We start from the raw sequence: 14,985 nt of genomic DNA, 5'->3' as shown, positions 1-14,985 counted from the left end.
GCTGTCATTTCCCCATTTCTACTCCCCCAGCCCTACATAACCACTAATCTGCTTTCTCTCTCTATGGATTGGCCTGTTCTGGACATTTCACATAAAATAATCATATGCTTTGACCTTTTGTGCCTGGCCTTCTTAACATAATGTTTTCAAGGTTCATGTAGCATGTATCAGTACTTCCTTTTTTTATTTTAATTTTCATTTAATTGTGATAAAATATACAAAACAAAATTTACCATTTTAGCCATTTTTAAGTTCACAGTTCAGTGGCATTAAGTACATTCATATTTTTGTGCAATCATTACCACCGTCCATCTCCCGTACTATTAATATTTCATCATGATAGCCGTCCATTCTTTCCTCCCCCAGCCCCAGCAACCGCCATTCTACTTTCTGTCTGTCTGAGTTTGACTCCTCTAGGTACCTCATGTAAGTGGAACCACACAATATCTGTGCTTTTGTGTGTGGCTGACTTCACTTAGCACAGTCTTCAGGGGTCACCAGGTTGCACATGTACCAGAACTTCTTCCCTTCTTAAAGCTGAATGCTCCATTGCATGCATATACCACATTTTGTTCACCCGTTAATTCCTTCATGAACATTTGCATTTTTTTCATCTTTTGGCCATTGTGCATAATGCTGCTATGACCATTAGTGTATAAAATATCTGTTCAAGTCCCTGCTTTCAGTTATTTTCAGTATATTCCCAGAAGTGGATTGCTGGCTTATACAATAATTCTATGTTTAGCTTTTTGAAGAATTGCCATACTGTTTCCATACTGACTGGGCCATTTTACATTCCCACCAGAAATGCACAAGGCTTCCAGTTTCTTCACACACTTGCCAACACCTAATGCCCTCTGGATTTTTTTATTATTGCCATCCGAGTGGGTGTGAAATTATAGCTCATGATGGTTTTGAGTTGCATTCTGTGATGGCTAATGATTTTGAGCATTTTTTATGTGCTTATGGGCCATTTCTTCTTTGGAGAAATGTTTGTTCAGATTATTTGCTGATTTTAAAATTTTGATTATTTGTCTCTTGTTCTTGAGTTTTCAGAGGACTTCATTTATTTTGGATGTAAGTCCCTTATCAGAGATACGATTTTCAAATATTTTGTTTTATTTTATGTTTTGTGTTTTTCCTCTCTTGATGGTGTCCTTTATAGCACAAAAGTTTTTAATTTTGATGAGTCCAATGTATCTGTTTTCTCTTTGGTTTATTGTGCTTTAAGTGTCATAACTAAGAAACTGGCTTAATTAAAGGTCACAAAGATTCACTCCTATGTTTTTTTTCTAAGAGTTTTATTGCATTAGCTCTTATATTTAGTTTTCTGATCTGTTTTGAATTATTTATTTATTTATTTATTTATTTTGAGACAGAGTCTCGCTCTGTCACCCAGGCTGGAGTGAGTGGCGTGATCTCGGCTCACTGCAGGCTCCGCCTCCTGGATTCACGCTGTTCTCCTGCCTCAGCCTCCCGAGTAGCTGGGACTACAGGCGCCGCCACCACGCCCGGCTAGTTTTTTATATTTTTAGTAGAGACAGGGTTTCACCGTGTTAGCCAAGATGGTCTCAATCTCCCGACCTCGTGATCCGCCCGCCTCGGCCTCCCAAAATGCTGGGATTACAGGCTTGATGAATTAATTTTTATATATGTTGTGAGGATTACAGTCCAACTCCTTTTTTTTGCATGCGAATATCCAGTTGTCCCATAAACCATTTGTTAAAAAGACTGTTCTTTCCCTCCATTGAATTGCCTTGTACCCTTGCCAAAAATTAGTTGACCATTAATGTAAGCATTTACTTCTAGACTCCCAATTTGATTCCATTAATCATTATTTCTGTTCTTGTGCTAGTATCATATTGTCTTGATTACTGTAGCTTTGTATTAAGTTTGGAAATTATTGCTTTTCCAACTGGCATATACTCATTATAAAAAATTATAAGCAATGCAGAAAAATACAAAGAATGTGAAACATTACTCAAAATCCCACCAGCCAGAAATACCTATAATTAATATTGTGTGAATGACATTCCAGAAATCATACTATTTATCCCTCAATGTTTATATGTTATACATGATGTATATACATGTATGTGTGTATATATGTATATATGGTATATGCATGTATACAGACATTGATGTCACTGGACAGAAATAATTTTATAAAAATAGGAATACATTATATGTGCGTTTTAATGAAATGTTTTAAATTTTCTCTTACTTGAATTTAATGAATGAAAAAGCAACTAAAGTAGAGATAACTTCCCAAACTTAAGATAAATGTAAGAAAGATTATTTTCTAAAAGAATTTTCTATGGTTAAGAAACATAATTATAAAAGAATTAGGAGGTTGAAATTATTTTTTCCCTTTACTTATATCATTTTTAGAAAACATCAGTTTATTCACTACTGTAAAAGATGAGGAATTGGCCGGGCACGATGGCTTATGCCTGTAATCCTAGGATTTTGGGAGGCCGAAGCAGATAGATCATGAGGTCAGGAGTTCGAGACCAGCCTGGCTAACATGGTGAAACCCCGTCTCTATGAAAAATACAAAAATTAGCCGGGCGTGGTGGCAAGCGCCTGTAATCCCAGCTACTCAAGAGGCTGAGGCAGGAGAATAGCTTGAACCCAGGAGGTGGAGGTTGCAGAGAGGCAAGATCATGCCATTGCACTCCAACCTGGGACAGAACAAGACTCCGTCTCAGGGAAAGGAAAAAAAAAAAAAGATGAGGAATTACATAGTTATGTACTTTACTTTCCCCTTAATTCTAAATTTTTCTTAATTATTATTTTTATATATTAAGGTTTACTTCATTTACAAAATGTACTATGACCATGATTTTCACAGTTGTGTAATCTTGGCTTGTTAAAGGATTTCAGTATTTACCACCAGTTATTTTACGTTTTTTTCATGAATATTTTATTTTGATTGAGCTCTTTGCTGGCTGAATTTCATTATCAAATTTGTGTTCAAGTTGCAGACTCACAGGCTCTATGATTTCTGAGTTCTTACTGCCTAAGAATGCTTGCCTGTTGTCTTTATATTTGAATTATAAACTGACTGGACATAATATTCTTGGGTTATATTATCCTGCCCTCAAAACTTTTAGACATGGCTCAGCTGCTTTCTGGCATTGAATCCTGCTGTGGAAACTTTTGCAGTCAATCTACTTTTTCCCCTTTATACCTCTTAAATGACAGAAGAATTTTTTCCCTGTCTTTGAAGTTTAGAAATTTTATCAGGAAATGGCTTGACGTCTATGGTTTTCTATCCTTTTTCCCCCTGGAAAAATAGTGTGCATTTTAATTTTAGTCCTAAATTCTATTCTTTCTTCTTTCAATGAGTATGTCTTCATTGTATTTTTGAATTCATTTTCCCCCTTGCAGGGTTCTGGATTTCAAGGTTACCAGTTATCCTTGTGTTATATCATCTTTGTCCTCTATACCTATTATTTTCCAGTTGTGTTTATCTTTTTCTTCTTCATGACCTGTATTAATCCCAAGCAACCCCTTTATTATTAGTGTTATTTTCCTTAATGTCTGTTCTTTTCCATGCTGTTTCTATTTTATTAGTGCTCCTGTACTGGTCCTTAATGTATTGCCTTTGCCATGAAATCGCTATGTTCATCTCATTTTGTTGTTTTGTCAACTTATCTTTGAGCTTTCATTTTACCAAATTTATGTTCTTATTTTTTCTGTAGTTGTTAATTTATTTTATAGTGTAAAGTATTCATGGAGCATTTTCTTCTATTCCTTGGATTACGTTTTCTTCAAGGCGGGATTCCTTGTCTTTTATGTGTCGTGCTGCTTTCTCTCTCTCTGTGAGTTGTTGTTGTGTTAGTTTGCATGGTTGCCATACGTTTCTTTTTGCTCATTCTCAGCTTGGGTAGCACTCTCCTGACCTTTCGTTTATTCTCATATGTATTGGAACATTATCTTTGATTCCTTTTCCAAGTTACCCTATGCCTGTTTTTCTCTCCCTCTGAGCTACAGTTTGGAACTTGGATGTTATGTATAGAGGGGAGGAGGAGAGAAGCTCCACTGGAGTTGTATACGGCCTTTGTTGGGAAAATTTGGCTGGGCTGCTCTTGAAAACTTGTTAAATGTCCCCTGCCAAGATTCTTGTGACCTAACATGGGTGTAGCTTTTTCCCACTGCAGGTGTCCCCTCAATTAATGTTGTTCCTGCAGTTTAGGTGACAGCCCTAGAACGTGAGCAGCTCACCAGAGAGTCATCCTCAGTTGTTTATTCCCCACGTTTTGCTTGTCTCTTGCCAGCAAACACTTCCAGCCCCTCCACAGGCAAAGAAGAAAGATAAAGATATTCCTGTTTTTCCCCAAATGTGTGGCTATTTGTGAGAATTCGCAGGGTCTGTGCAGGTCGTCAGTGCTGCTACTGCTAAGCATGAGGCTGGGGGTCACTGCAGAGGGAGAGTTAGAAGCTGTGTTTGAATCTCAGATTTCTTTCTTAGTTGTGTCTGTTTGAAGTTCATCCCATGAGGCTGCCCTTGTTTGAATGCTGCTGGTTAAGTTTTTAATTACTTTAATGATTTGTGTTTTTGTGTAAATTGCTAGTTAGTTATTGATGATGAAGGTCTATGGTCCAGTTTCTTTACTTGGAAGTCCCTAAAGTTCTTCCTTTTCCAATTTACATCTTAATCTTTTCCCTTCCAAATGCTCTCCCTGTCCAGCATTTCAATATTATCATCTTTCTTTTGTTTTTTTTTTTTTTGAGACGGAGTCTCACTCTGTCACCCAGACTGGAGTGCAGTGGTGCTACCTCGGCTCACTGCGAGCTCCGCCTCCCAGGTTCCCGCCATTCTCCTGCCTCAGCCTCCCAAGTAGCTGGGACTACAGGTGCCGCCACTGCGCCTGACTAATTTTTTATATTTTTTTAGTAGAGATGGGGTTCCACCGTGTTAGCCAGGATGGTCTCGATCTCCTGACTTCATGATCCGCCCGCCTTGGCTTCCCAAAGTGCTGGGATTACAGGCGTGAGCCACCGCGCCCGGCCAATATTACCATCTTTCTAGCCCCCCCAAAAGCCCTCTCTTGAGTGTTAACAATGACTTCTTCCTGACAATTTCATTTCTTCTCAGTGCTTATCCTGCCAATCCTATCCTTCCTTCAATATTTTGTTTTGCCTCTACTACCTCCCACTCCTTCCCCATGAACATGATAATTACTCATAAAATACTTGACAGAAATTGCTAGCCCCATGTAATAGTCAAGCCGGTGTTGGTTTATCCAGTAGAATCTACATGTACCTGCTTTCTGTTGAATGCTTTCACCAGGACTAAAAAATAGTTACCAAATTAGCCATGTGCCAAAATCAGTGTTAGTTTTTAAAAATGTGTAGTGCTTAATTTAGTGTTATTAGGTGTTAATCAAAATAAGCTGTATGCGACGGACCTGACTGGCATATAGATTATTAGGAGAGTAGGAAATGAAAAAAATTCTGAAGGAATGTATTTTCTGACTGGAGTGTGGGCTTATAACCATTGCCAAGGGTCCAGATAGAATTTCATCCCCTTCATAGATTCAAAAAATTCTATTGTTTTATCAATAGATTTTGGGGAGTGGGGGTAGGCTTTGGTTTTAGTTTGTTTTCAGGCCTACTGCAGAGGTGACAAACTGGGGCCCCTCCTATTTGTTGCTAGCTAACTTTGTCAAATGATTCTAGAATCAGCTGTGAAAAATGTCCTCCTTGTTCGAATAGGATCTGTAAGTTGCTTTCACAAAACTGCCAATACGCTGAAGGAAAGAAAGAAGACAGATGAAAGAATCGAAAAGAGGTGGTGCAGGAAGGAATAATCATAAGAGACATTTTTCTTTTTATTTTCTGGTGCTGTAGAAAGTGGAAAAAGCTTCTGTCATAAGTCCACTCTAGAGGTATGTGCCAATTTATGAAAAGAAACAGGAACACTGGCGTTTCGTGGTTAAAGACGGAATCTATGGCAGGAGTCAGAAGGGCCAGTGGGTTAATTCCATGGATAGACGGTACGGAGACTGCTTGGATGAGACCTGCTGTCTTGAATGGGATGAAGCACAGAACAGAAGAATATCGAACGCTGTAGAAAGACATTCCCATAGCCTGTGGGAATGCAGGCCCCATGTCTTAGAGATCTGGGCCTGTCACCCCCAGCAGTGCTGGCAGCTCCTGGCTCTGTTGCCTACAGGCCTGAGCTCTGAGGTAGGAAGAGTCAGGTGCTCCAGGATCGCAGCCCACTGGAAGCAGGACAACCATCTTCCTTCAGCACGAAGCAGGGTTCCCGGGGCCTCCTGCGCTTACCCTGAACTCAGCACCCAATTCTGGATACCTGTGCTCTGCAGTCCTGTACAGAAGGATCCGATTGTGATTGGAAAATGCAAAAGGGCAGAATTAAGGTTAACTCTGAATTTCCTGCTTCTCATGCAATTACATTCCCCCCGTTGCCATTGAATTAATGTAATTTCCCCCATATAATTGAGCATAAATTACCAGGCAAATATAGGATACATTAGTATGGGCTACAAGGAGATAATGAAGTAAAATTAGTAAAAAGTTATCATTACAAGTCCTTGGATTTTTTTTTTTTTTTTTTTTTTCCCGAGACGGAGTCTCGCATTGTTGCCTGGGCTGGAGTGCAATGGCGCGATCTCAGCTCACTGCAACCTCCGCCTCCTGGGTTCACACAATTCTCCTGCCTCAGCCTCCCAAGTAGCTGGTATTACAGGTGCACCCACCACACCCAGCTAATTTTTTGTATTTTTAGTAGAGATGGGGTTTCACTACGTTGGCCAGGCTGGTCTCGAACTCCTGACCTCATGGTCTGCTCACCTGGGTCTCCCAAAATGCTGGAATTGCAGGCGTGAGCTGCTGTGCCCGGCCCCTACAAGGACTTGGATTTTTAAGAATCAAAAATCCTATCCACAAGCCAGAGAGAAATTAATCTACAGAGTTATCTATTAAGATATTAAATTTATAAAATAATATATTAGATTGTGATAAATAAATGTCTAAATGTTTTTGCAAAATAATTTTTAAATAATAAGAATGATAACTCTAAGAACCTCAAGCAAAAATACTTCTTTGCGTTCTAAATACTGCTCTTGTCTCCTTTGGTACTTTCTCTGTATATGCAAGTGCAAGGAACGACTTCAGTTGTGAGGCATCCGTCAGTTTGGGGTTGTCCCCCCACTCCCATTTTCTTCGCGTGGTCCATTTTTTTAAACATTAGTTTTATTACTGTTTGTATTGTTAATTCACGTCAAACAGCAATAAACAAAGTCTCAGAAGAACAGACATTGCAAGAAATAAATATTTCATTAATGCTCTTAATAGGGAGACTTTGTCTCTGGAAGAAACAGACTGTGATCACCCGTGAACACGTAGAAACAGGACCGCCAGCTTCACTAGTGTAGCGATATTTCTATGTGATGATAGAGGAAGAACACCTCGTCATACAAATGGGTTGCAGATTTCCATTCCTCTGTAATTCTGTCTGTTCTGTAACACGAAGATCTGTGCTACTGCTTCCATCTCGCAGATAATGGGCGTCATCAGAGTCCTGTGTGGCGTCTGTATCTACAGACGTGGTTCTATCGGGAGGCTTCAGTCTGCAGTTAAATGGGTGTCATCAGAGTCTTGTGGAGTCTGTATCTGCAGACGTGGTTCTATCAGGAGGGCCTAGTGTGGAGTGACTCTTGTCTGTCATCTTTGGGCAGACCCATTTTAAAAGATTATTTTCTATTGATTAAAAGAAAAACTTCAAGTATAGATCTTACTTGTTACTCAATATCATCAAGTTCCAAGAAAGTTAAATATTGTTCTTGTTTGTTTCATGTTCTGTATTTATCCAAGGTATATCTTATTAAATTTTCAGATGAGGAAAGGTTGACACTAGGATTACACACTTAGCAAATAAACATACAGAACAGAAAAATCAGTACAATTCAAATTTCAGTTAAATAGCAAATAATTTTTTAATGTAATTATGCCCCCAATTTTACTGGGCATCTCTTCTTATCTGACAGCCCTAGTTAAGAACAAATCAAGATTCCAGAATTAAATGGGCTGGAAAAGGGGTCACAGTACTCACAGTACAAGTTAAATATAAATGAACATTTTCATATTTGAATTTTTTAGGTCTTTATGGTTTTGTGGTTATGTTTTAAGAGTCTTTATCTTTTAGAGATATTTACTAAAACCTTTATTGATGAAATTATGTAATGTTGGGGACTTCCTTCTAAATAACAAAGGAAGAGGGAAAGGGGATAGGGCGGGATGGGCTGGGCATTGGTGGGTATGTGAAGGTTTCGTCTACTTCTGATTGTGCTTGAAATTTTCCATAGTAAAGGAAAATAAAATGTGTGTGTGTGTGTAAGCCATGCCTTTAGGTCTAAAAAGCTTATCATCTAAACATCTGAAATGTCTGGTAACCAAGGACTTGTACAAGGGCGTGAGAAGAGGCTGCAGGTGGGGGCAGGGGCTTGTGAGCCATGCTTGGAGTTGTGGACTTCTTTGTTCCTTGACGGCATATTTATCGTCTCGGTATTTATCTCTACCATTTGGTAGAGCAATGCAAGAGAGTTGCAGTTCGTTCCCAGCCTCTAGGAGTCCAGGCATCTCTAGGGAAGGTTCAGGAATCGCAGGCGATGGGGCAGTAGAGAGGGATAATGCTTCACTTGATGGCCAGCCTTTTGAAAATGGCTAAACACAAAACAGAATAGACTGTTGGATTAGGTCAGAATAACAAACAGTCCACTTTTTAACATGTTCTTGGTTTTCACAAAACAAATCTCTTTCGATGATTCGATTGAAACCCTGGGAAATTAATAAATCGAGTCTCTAGTCTATTAAGTCAGCATGGGTCTCGCTTCTCTAGCAGGTGAGCTGCCCGTAGCTGGGAGTCCTCAGCCCCTGGCATGGTTCCAGGCAGAGTTATTTATTGATGGACATCTTTAATGGTTTGTTTTTTTAATCCCAGGATTTCCTTCAAATGCTACTGGAGAACATCCCAGAAGAAAAAAGGTAAGGACCATTTAGGAATTAAGAGCCCGGTTTTAATGTTGAAAATGACATTGCCACTGCTTGGCTTGTCACAGCCTAGAAAGCTCAGTGTTTCTGTGGAATAGCGGCAGGGACCTCGTTCTGCCAGTGGGAGTACAGGGTCCTCAGCCAGACTTTGGGACGAGCCCCGGTGGATATTGGGAGCCAGTGTGCGCGACCGAAGATCCCCAAAGTCAGGCCCCAGAAGTGAGATGGGAGGCAAGCCAAGCACAGTCTGTGGCCTTCGCTGCTGTGGAGAGAATGGAGGAGAGGAAGGTTCGGAAACTCAGGGTAGCTCCAGTTAATGTGGCTTAATACAGGGAAATACTATGTAATTAAAAGCAACAATGTAGTATAGTAGTAAGAGCTTGGGATATAAACTCAGGCTGTCCTAGATTTTAAACCCAGCTCTGCCACTTCTTTTGTTTTTTGAGATGGAGTATCACTCTGTCACCTAGGATAGAGTGTGGTGGCACGATCTCAGTTCACTGCAAGCTCCGCCTCCCAGGTTCAGGTGATTCTCCTGCCTCAGCCTCCCAAGTAGCTGGGACTACAGGCACCCACCATGCCCGGCTAATTTTTGTATTTTTAGTAGAGTCAGGGTTTCACCATGTTGGCCAGGCTGGTCTTGAACTCCTAACCTCAGGTGATCCGTCCACCTTGGCTTCCCAAAGTGCTGGGATTACCACACCTTGCTAATGTTTGTATTTTTAGTAGAGTTGGGGTTTCGCCATGTTGGCCAGGCTGGTTTCGAACTCCTGGCCTCAAGTGATCCACCTGCCTTGGCCTCCCGAAGTGCTGGGATTGCCACCTCTTAACTATGACATTTGGAGCAAGTCACATAATCCCTCTAAATTTTAGTTTTTTAACCTATCATCTAGCAGGGTTTTCGAAAGGATTAAAGGAGCTAGCATATGTATTTAAAGTAGGTGTTCAATTAATGATTGGTGTAGATACTATAATCATCTGTGTTTCAGGCACTGGATCCAGGATGTAGATCCAGTAATCATTTAACTCTTAGTACAGTTCTGTTCAGCATCGTCATGGTGGTGATTATTATAGGCCAGCAGTGAAGTGAGCACATGCAGGCAGTCATTTAATCCTCAAAACAACACTGTTTGGTCCATGATGTTTTTATCCTGATTATACCAAAAAGAGGACCAAGATACTGAGCGGCTGAGTAAGCTGCCCAGGATCTCACAGCTGTTTGCGGCAGGCTGGGATTTTAGCCCAAGCAGTCTGGCTCTAGAACCTATCTCTTATCTACTATGTTACAAATGGGGAAACTGAGACTCCAAGATCCCTCAGCAAGCAAAACAGCATAGATGGAATGAGGCCTGTCTGGATCTGGCCGGTGTGTTTTCAGTACACGGCTCAGCACCAGCTCACCGCCCTGGAAGGAAGGAGATTCTCATTTTTGTAGGAATCCAGTTTTAGGCTGGCTGGCCACCAAGAGGGTTTGCAGAAGGGTCTTAGGACCAATGTTTGGGGTTAAATACGTTCATTCCAACCCTCTCCTAATTTCCTATCTTGATTTAGGTGTTAAAAAGTGAATACCCTGAAACATAATTTCTTTTTTCTTTTTTGAAACGGAGTCTCACTCTGTCGCCCAGGCTGGAGTGCAGTGGCGTGATCTCGGCTCACTGCAAGCTCCGCCTCCCAGGTTCACACCATTCTTCTGCCTCAGCCTCCCAAGTAACCGGGACTATAGGCGCCCACCAACATGCCCGGCTAATTTTTTGTATTTTTAGTAGAGACAGGGTTTCACCGTGTTAACCAGGATGGTCTCAATCTCCTGACCTCGTGATCTGCCCGCCTTAGCCTCCCAAAGTGTTGGGATTACAGGCATGAGCCACTGCGCCCGGCCAACATAATTTCTAATAGCAAAATTGGTATTCAAACATTAAACGGAGGCATCTTGAGAAATTAAACATTTCTTTGAAGAAGAGTTAACATTGCTTGCCTCATTTCTGACCCACAGTTTTAACTACGTTTTTATGCATGGAACAGATTTCCAAGTGTGGAAATGAATTCTTTGACACGGACATAGACTTAGATTCATACAAGGCCAGTGACCTCCATGTCCGTGAGCCTGTCTTATAGGCGGTGTGAATTGGGTGTCTCCAGGGTGCAGCGTCAGGGCTTATGCTACCAGACTGGGTGCCGGAGATGACGTGCAGATTCAGGAGAGGATTCGGGGCTCACGAGGAGATGACGTGCAGATTCAGGAGAGGATCTGGGGCTCATGAGGAGATGATGTGCAGATTCAGGAGAGGATCGGGGGCTCATGAGGAGATGACGTGCAGATTCAGGAGAGGATCCGGGGCTCATGAGGAGATGACGTGCAGATTCAGGAGAGGATTCAGGGCTCTTGAGGATGTGGAAGTTTTGTTCCAAGCATTGGATTTTTGCTTGGCTTTTTCTGTGTAAACTTCTCTTTCACCTTCCATTCAGAATGGCTGCAAATTCTTTCTTCAATAGTGGAAGTATTATTGTTAGTCAGGATTTTCAATACTTAATAGGGGTCTGTATTTGTGGTGCATGTGGTATTTTGGTGCATGCATACCACGTGGAATGACCAGACCAGGGCAGCTGGGACATCAGTCACCCCAGACATCCACCCCTTTTTTACGTTGGGAACATTTCACTTCCTCTCTTCCAGCAGTTTTGAACAATGCAGCAAAGTCTTATTGCTTTAAACACCCGACTGTACTATCAAACACTAGATCTTGCTTCACCAACTGTGTTTTTCTGCCCACACACACACATAAAGCAAGCCGGTGCATCATATAGGATTAACATACCCATATTTGATAAATTTCTTTGTTTCTACCTTTTCATGTTCATGCCTTCTGATACTGAAGAAATCTTATCCGGGAGATAGCGTGGGGCCGTAGAAATTGGCCAAGATTTCTAAGGCCCCACGCAGTCTCTCTGGATAAAACTTTGTCTAAGTGTTTCAGGAGGCTGCTCAAAGGAAATGTGGCTTGTTTTGGGAGGTCTGAAATGTTTTCAGATTTACTGTCTTGGAAAAAAGGAAAAAAACCAGACATATGGGATTTCTTCATGCAAAAATCCCATCACATGTGGCTGTTAAGATCAAGAAGATAGTTTCCCTGCAGGGCGTATTTTTTCCTTTTCCTCGTACCTACCCCAGAATAACTTTTCAGGTCCTCTGACAGAATGAAGCATTTTCCTTAGGAACTAACTGCAGAGAAAACAAGAAAATTAATAGAAATGGTTACTACTTTCTTATGCTGTTACCGAAGTCTGTTTCTGAGTGGTGACTATGTATTCTTTCAAAAGAACTTCTTAGGGCATAAATATAACAATTTTCACTGAAGCAACAAAGTGCATTTTTGGTATTGGAGGCCTTCTCTCTTTTAATCCTCTTCCTAATAAGGTTATGGAGTTCATCTGGATGCCCCTAAGCCCTCTGGCTCTGGGGGAACCTGGACTGTATCATTGTGAATATTTATGGAGGCTGCACACGGAGCCCACAAAGAGACTTTTGTTGTTGTAATTGTGGAACTTAAGAGCAGTGTCCCTGTCTTAATGGCAGCCCCCAGTCACCAATCACACACCTTTTGATAGGACACCTCTCCCGGTTAGGATCATGTTTTTCCAGCAGGCTTAAGCCTCTTTTTAAAACAATCTCCTTAAAAGCTAAGGAGATTTCTCTTTTACAACGAATCGATTTCAGCAGGTATACCAGAATATATTTTGAAATTAAAAATCTTTTTGCCTGCTAACTAATCTCAGAATCTAGTTCAGCTATTAAAACAGACTGTTTACCCTATTAGTTATGCGACATATTGTACCAATTTTATCTAGGTCTCCAAAGGCCCCACACCTACCCCCCGGAGCCTCTAATCTTTGGCCTCTGTTGCAAACTGATCCTTGGGTCCATCTGTTAGGCACGTGAGCCGTTCTGCTGAGGCAGGGTTTTTCAGATTAGACCAGTCCGTCAATGTTCAGGGGCCAGCACTCTCCAGGCCTTAGTGCCTTTGCATTGTTCCCTTGCTTTGGTTTACTCCACATTCTCTATTGAGCATCTCCCATACCAGGCTTTGGGCCGGACACGGGGGAACGGAGAGGAATAAATCCCAGGAGTAGCCCTAGGAGGCTCCTAGCCGACTACCGAAGACGAAACAGAAACAAGTCGTTATGACTCCGTGTAGGAAATGCTCTGCTGAGGTTCAGAGTCCTGGGGACATATAGAGGGTCTCAACAGTCCCAGCTTTGAGCCTTCAGGCACCTGTACCTCTAACGGGTTTAAGGAAGGCAGCACCGTCACAGATTGGAAAGACATCTGCCAAGGGCAGTGCGGCAGAGACAGGGGTGGACGGGACTGGAAAAGGGCAGAGTGGCAGAGAGATGGGGGTGGACGGACGGACGGGAAGCCAGGACATGGGGGTGGACAGGACTGGAAGCCAGGACAGCGATTAGAAACCAATAGAGGGCCGGGCGCGGTGGCTCAAGCCTGTAATCCCAGCACTTTGGGAGGCCGAGACGGGCGGATCACGAGGTCAGGAGATCGAGACCATCCTGGCTAACACGGTGAAACCCCGTCTCTACTAAAAAAAAAACTAGCCGGGCGAGGTGGCAGCGCCTGTAGTCCCAGCTACTCGGGAGGCTGAGGTTGGAGAATGGCGTAAACCCAGGAGGCGGAGCTTGTAGTGAGCCGAGTTCGCGCCACTGCACCCCAGCCTGGGTGACAGAGCAAAGACTCCGTCTCAAAAAAAAAAAAAAAAAAAAAAAAAAAAAAAAGAAACCAATAGAGCAGTTCAGTCAAGAGACCTGGAGGGCTGGAGCTGTGGTGGGGCGGTGACAGCGGTGGCTGGAGCTGTGGCAGGGCGGTGACGGCGGTGGCTGGAGCTGTGGCGGGGCGGTGACGGCGGTGGCTGGAGCTGTGGCGGGGCGGTGACGGCGGTGGCTGGAGCTGTGGCGGGGCGGTGACGGCGGTGGCTGGAGCTGTGGCGGGACGGTGATGGTGGTGGTGGGTTTGAGAGTAATGAATGGCCAAGGCATTCTTTAGAGTTGCCACAGATAAGACTTGGTTGACTGGTTGTGAAAGTTGAGTCTGACCTTTTTTTCTTTGTCACTAAGTCACACTCTGAAGTCGCAATGGAAATGCAGGAGGGCAGGTGTTTGGGGAGTCTGGATGGGGCAGAGGGAGTGGAAGGGGTGAGCATTTGAAGGCAGAAAGATGCTGTCAGATAAAACTAAAAGTGGTCAGAAGAAACCCCAGACAAACCCTGAGCAGCCGCCTCTCCTGGTGGAAGAGCCCGTGGAGCGCCGTACGCCGGCGTCCTTGTGCCTTGTGTTCAGTGTCAGTAAGAGCTCCACTTCTTTCCTTGCCCATCAGTTACTGTGTGTGTGTGTGCATGTTCCTGTGTTCGTTTTAATCTAATACTGTTTCTCCCCCACGGAGCTACACAGTACTCGTTTTATAAGTGTGACCTCAGCAATCTTTATTATCTACCCAAGCACAAATGACTTGTTTTGATCAAGAAAATAAATCGGCTGGGCACCATGGCTCATGCCTGTAATCCCAGCACTTTGGGAGGCCAAGGCGGGCAGATCACTTAGAGCTCAGGAGTTGGAGACCAGCCTGGTCAACATGGTAAAATCCCATCTCTCCAAGAAATACAAAAAATTAGCCTGCATGGTGGTACGTGTCTGTAGTCTAGCACTCGGGAGGCTGAGGTTGGAGGATGGCTTGAGCCCAGGAGTTTGAGGCTGCAATGAGCTGAGATTGCGCCACTGCACGCCAGCCTGGGAGACAGAGTGAGACCCTGTCTCAAACAAACAAACAAACAAACAAAGGAAGAAAATAAGTAACTGTGCACAGCTTTGAGATCCACCCACATGTAGAGAGGGAATTTAAACGTGTAAACTAACTAAATGTAAACATCGACGCAGATGTAAACTGAATTCCAGAAAAGG

At 42.6% G+C, this 14,985-nt stretch overlaps 1 protein-coding gene across 50 annotated transcripts in view; it reads left to right on the top strand.

The window, feature by feature from the left end:
* The window catches only part of AOPEP (aminopeptidase O (putative)), a 384,021-nt gene that overhangs the window by 235,953 nt on the left and 133,083 nt on the right, over positions 1 to 14,985 (top strand). For all 50 annotated transcript variants that reach the window (XR_013405020.1, XR_013405031.1, XR_013405038.1 and 47 more), the window contains exon 10: positions 8,975 to 9,018. Coding sequence is in view for 13 of the 50 variants with exons in the window: in XM_077966537.1 (XP_077822663.1) it covers positions 8,975 to 9,018 (44 nt within the window). In the remaining 37 variants the exon portion in view is untranslated. The remainder of the gene's footprint in view (positions 1 to 8,974; positions 9,019 to 14,985) is intronic.

This window comes from Macaca mulatta, chromosome 15 (genome assembly GCF_049350105.2).
Source record: "Macaca mulatta isolate MMU2019108-1 chromosome 15, T2T-MMU8v2.0, whole genome shotgun sequence".
Lineage (NCBI taxonomy): Eukaryota > Metazoa > Chordata > Mammalia > Primates > Cercopithecidae > Macaca > Macaca mulatta.
Note: the sequence above shows the minus strand (reverse complement) of the source record. Positions and strands in the feature narration are given on the sequence as shown.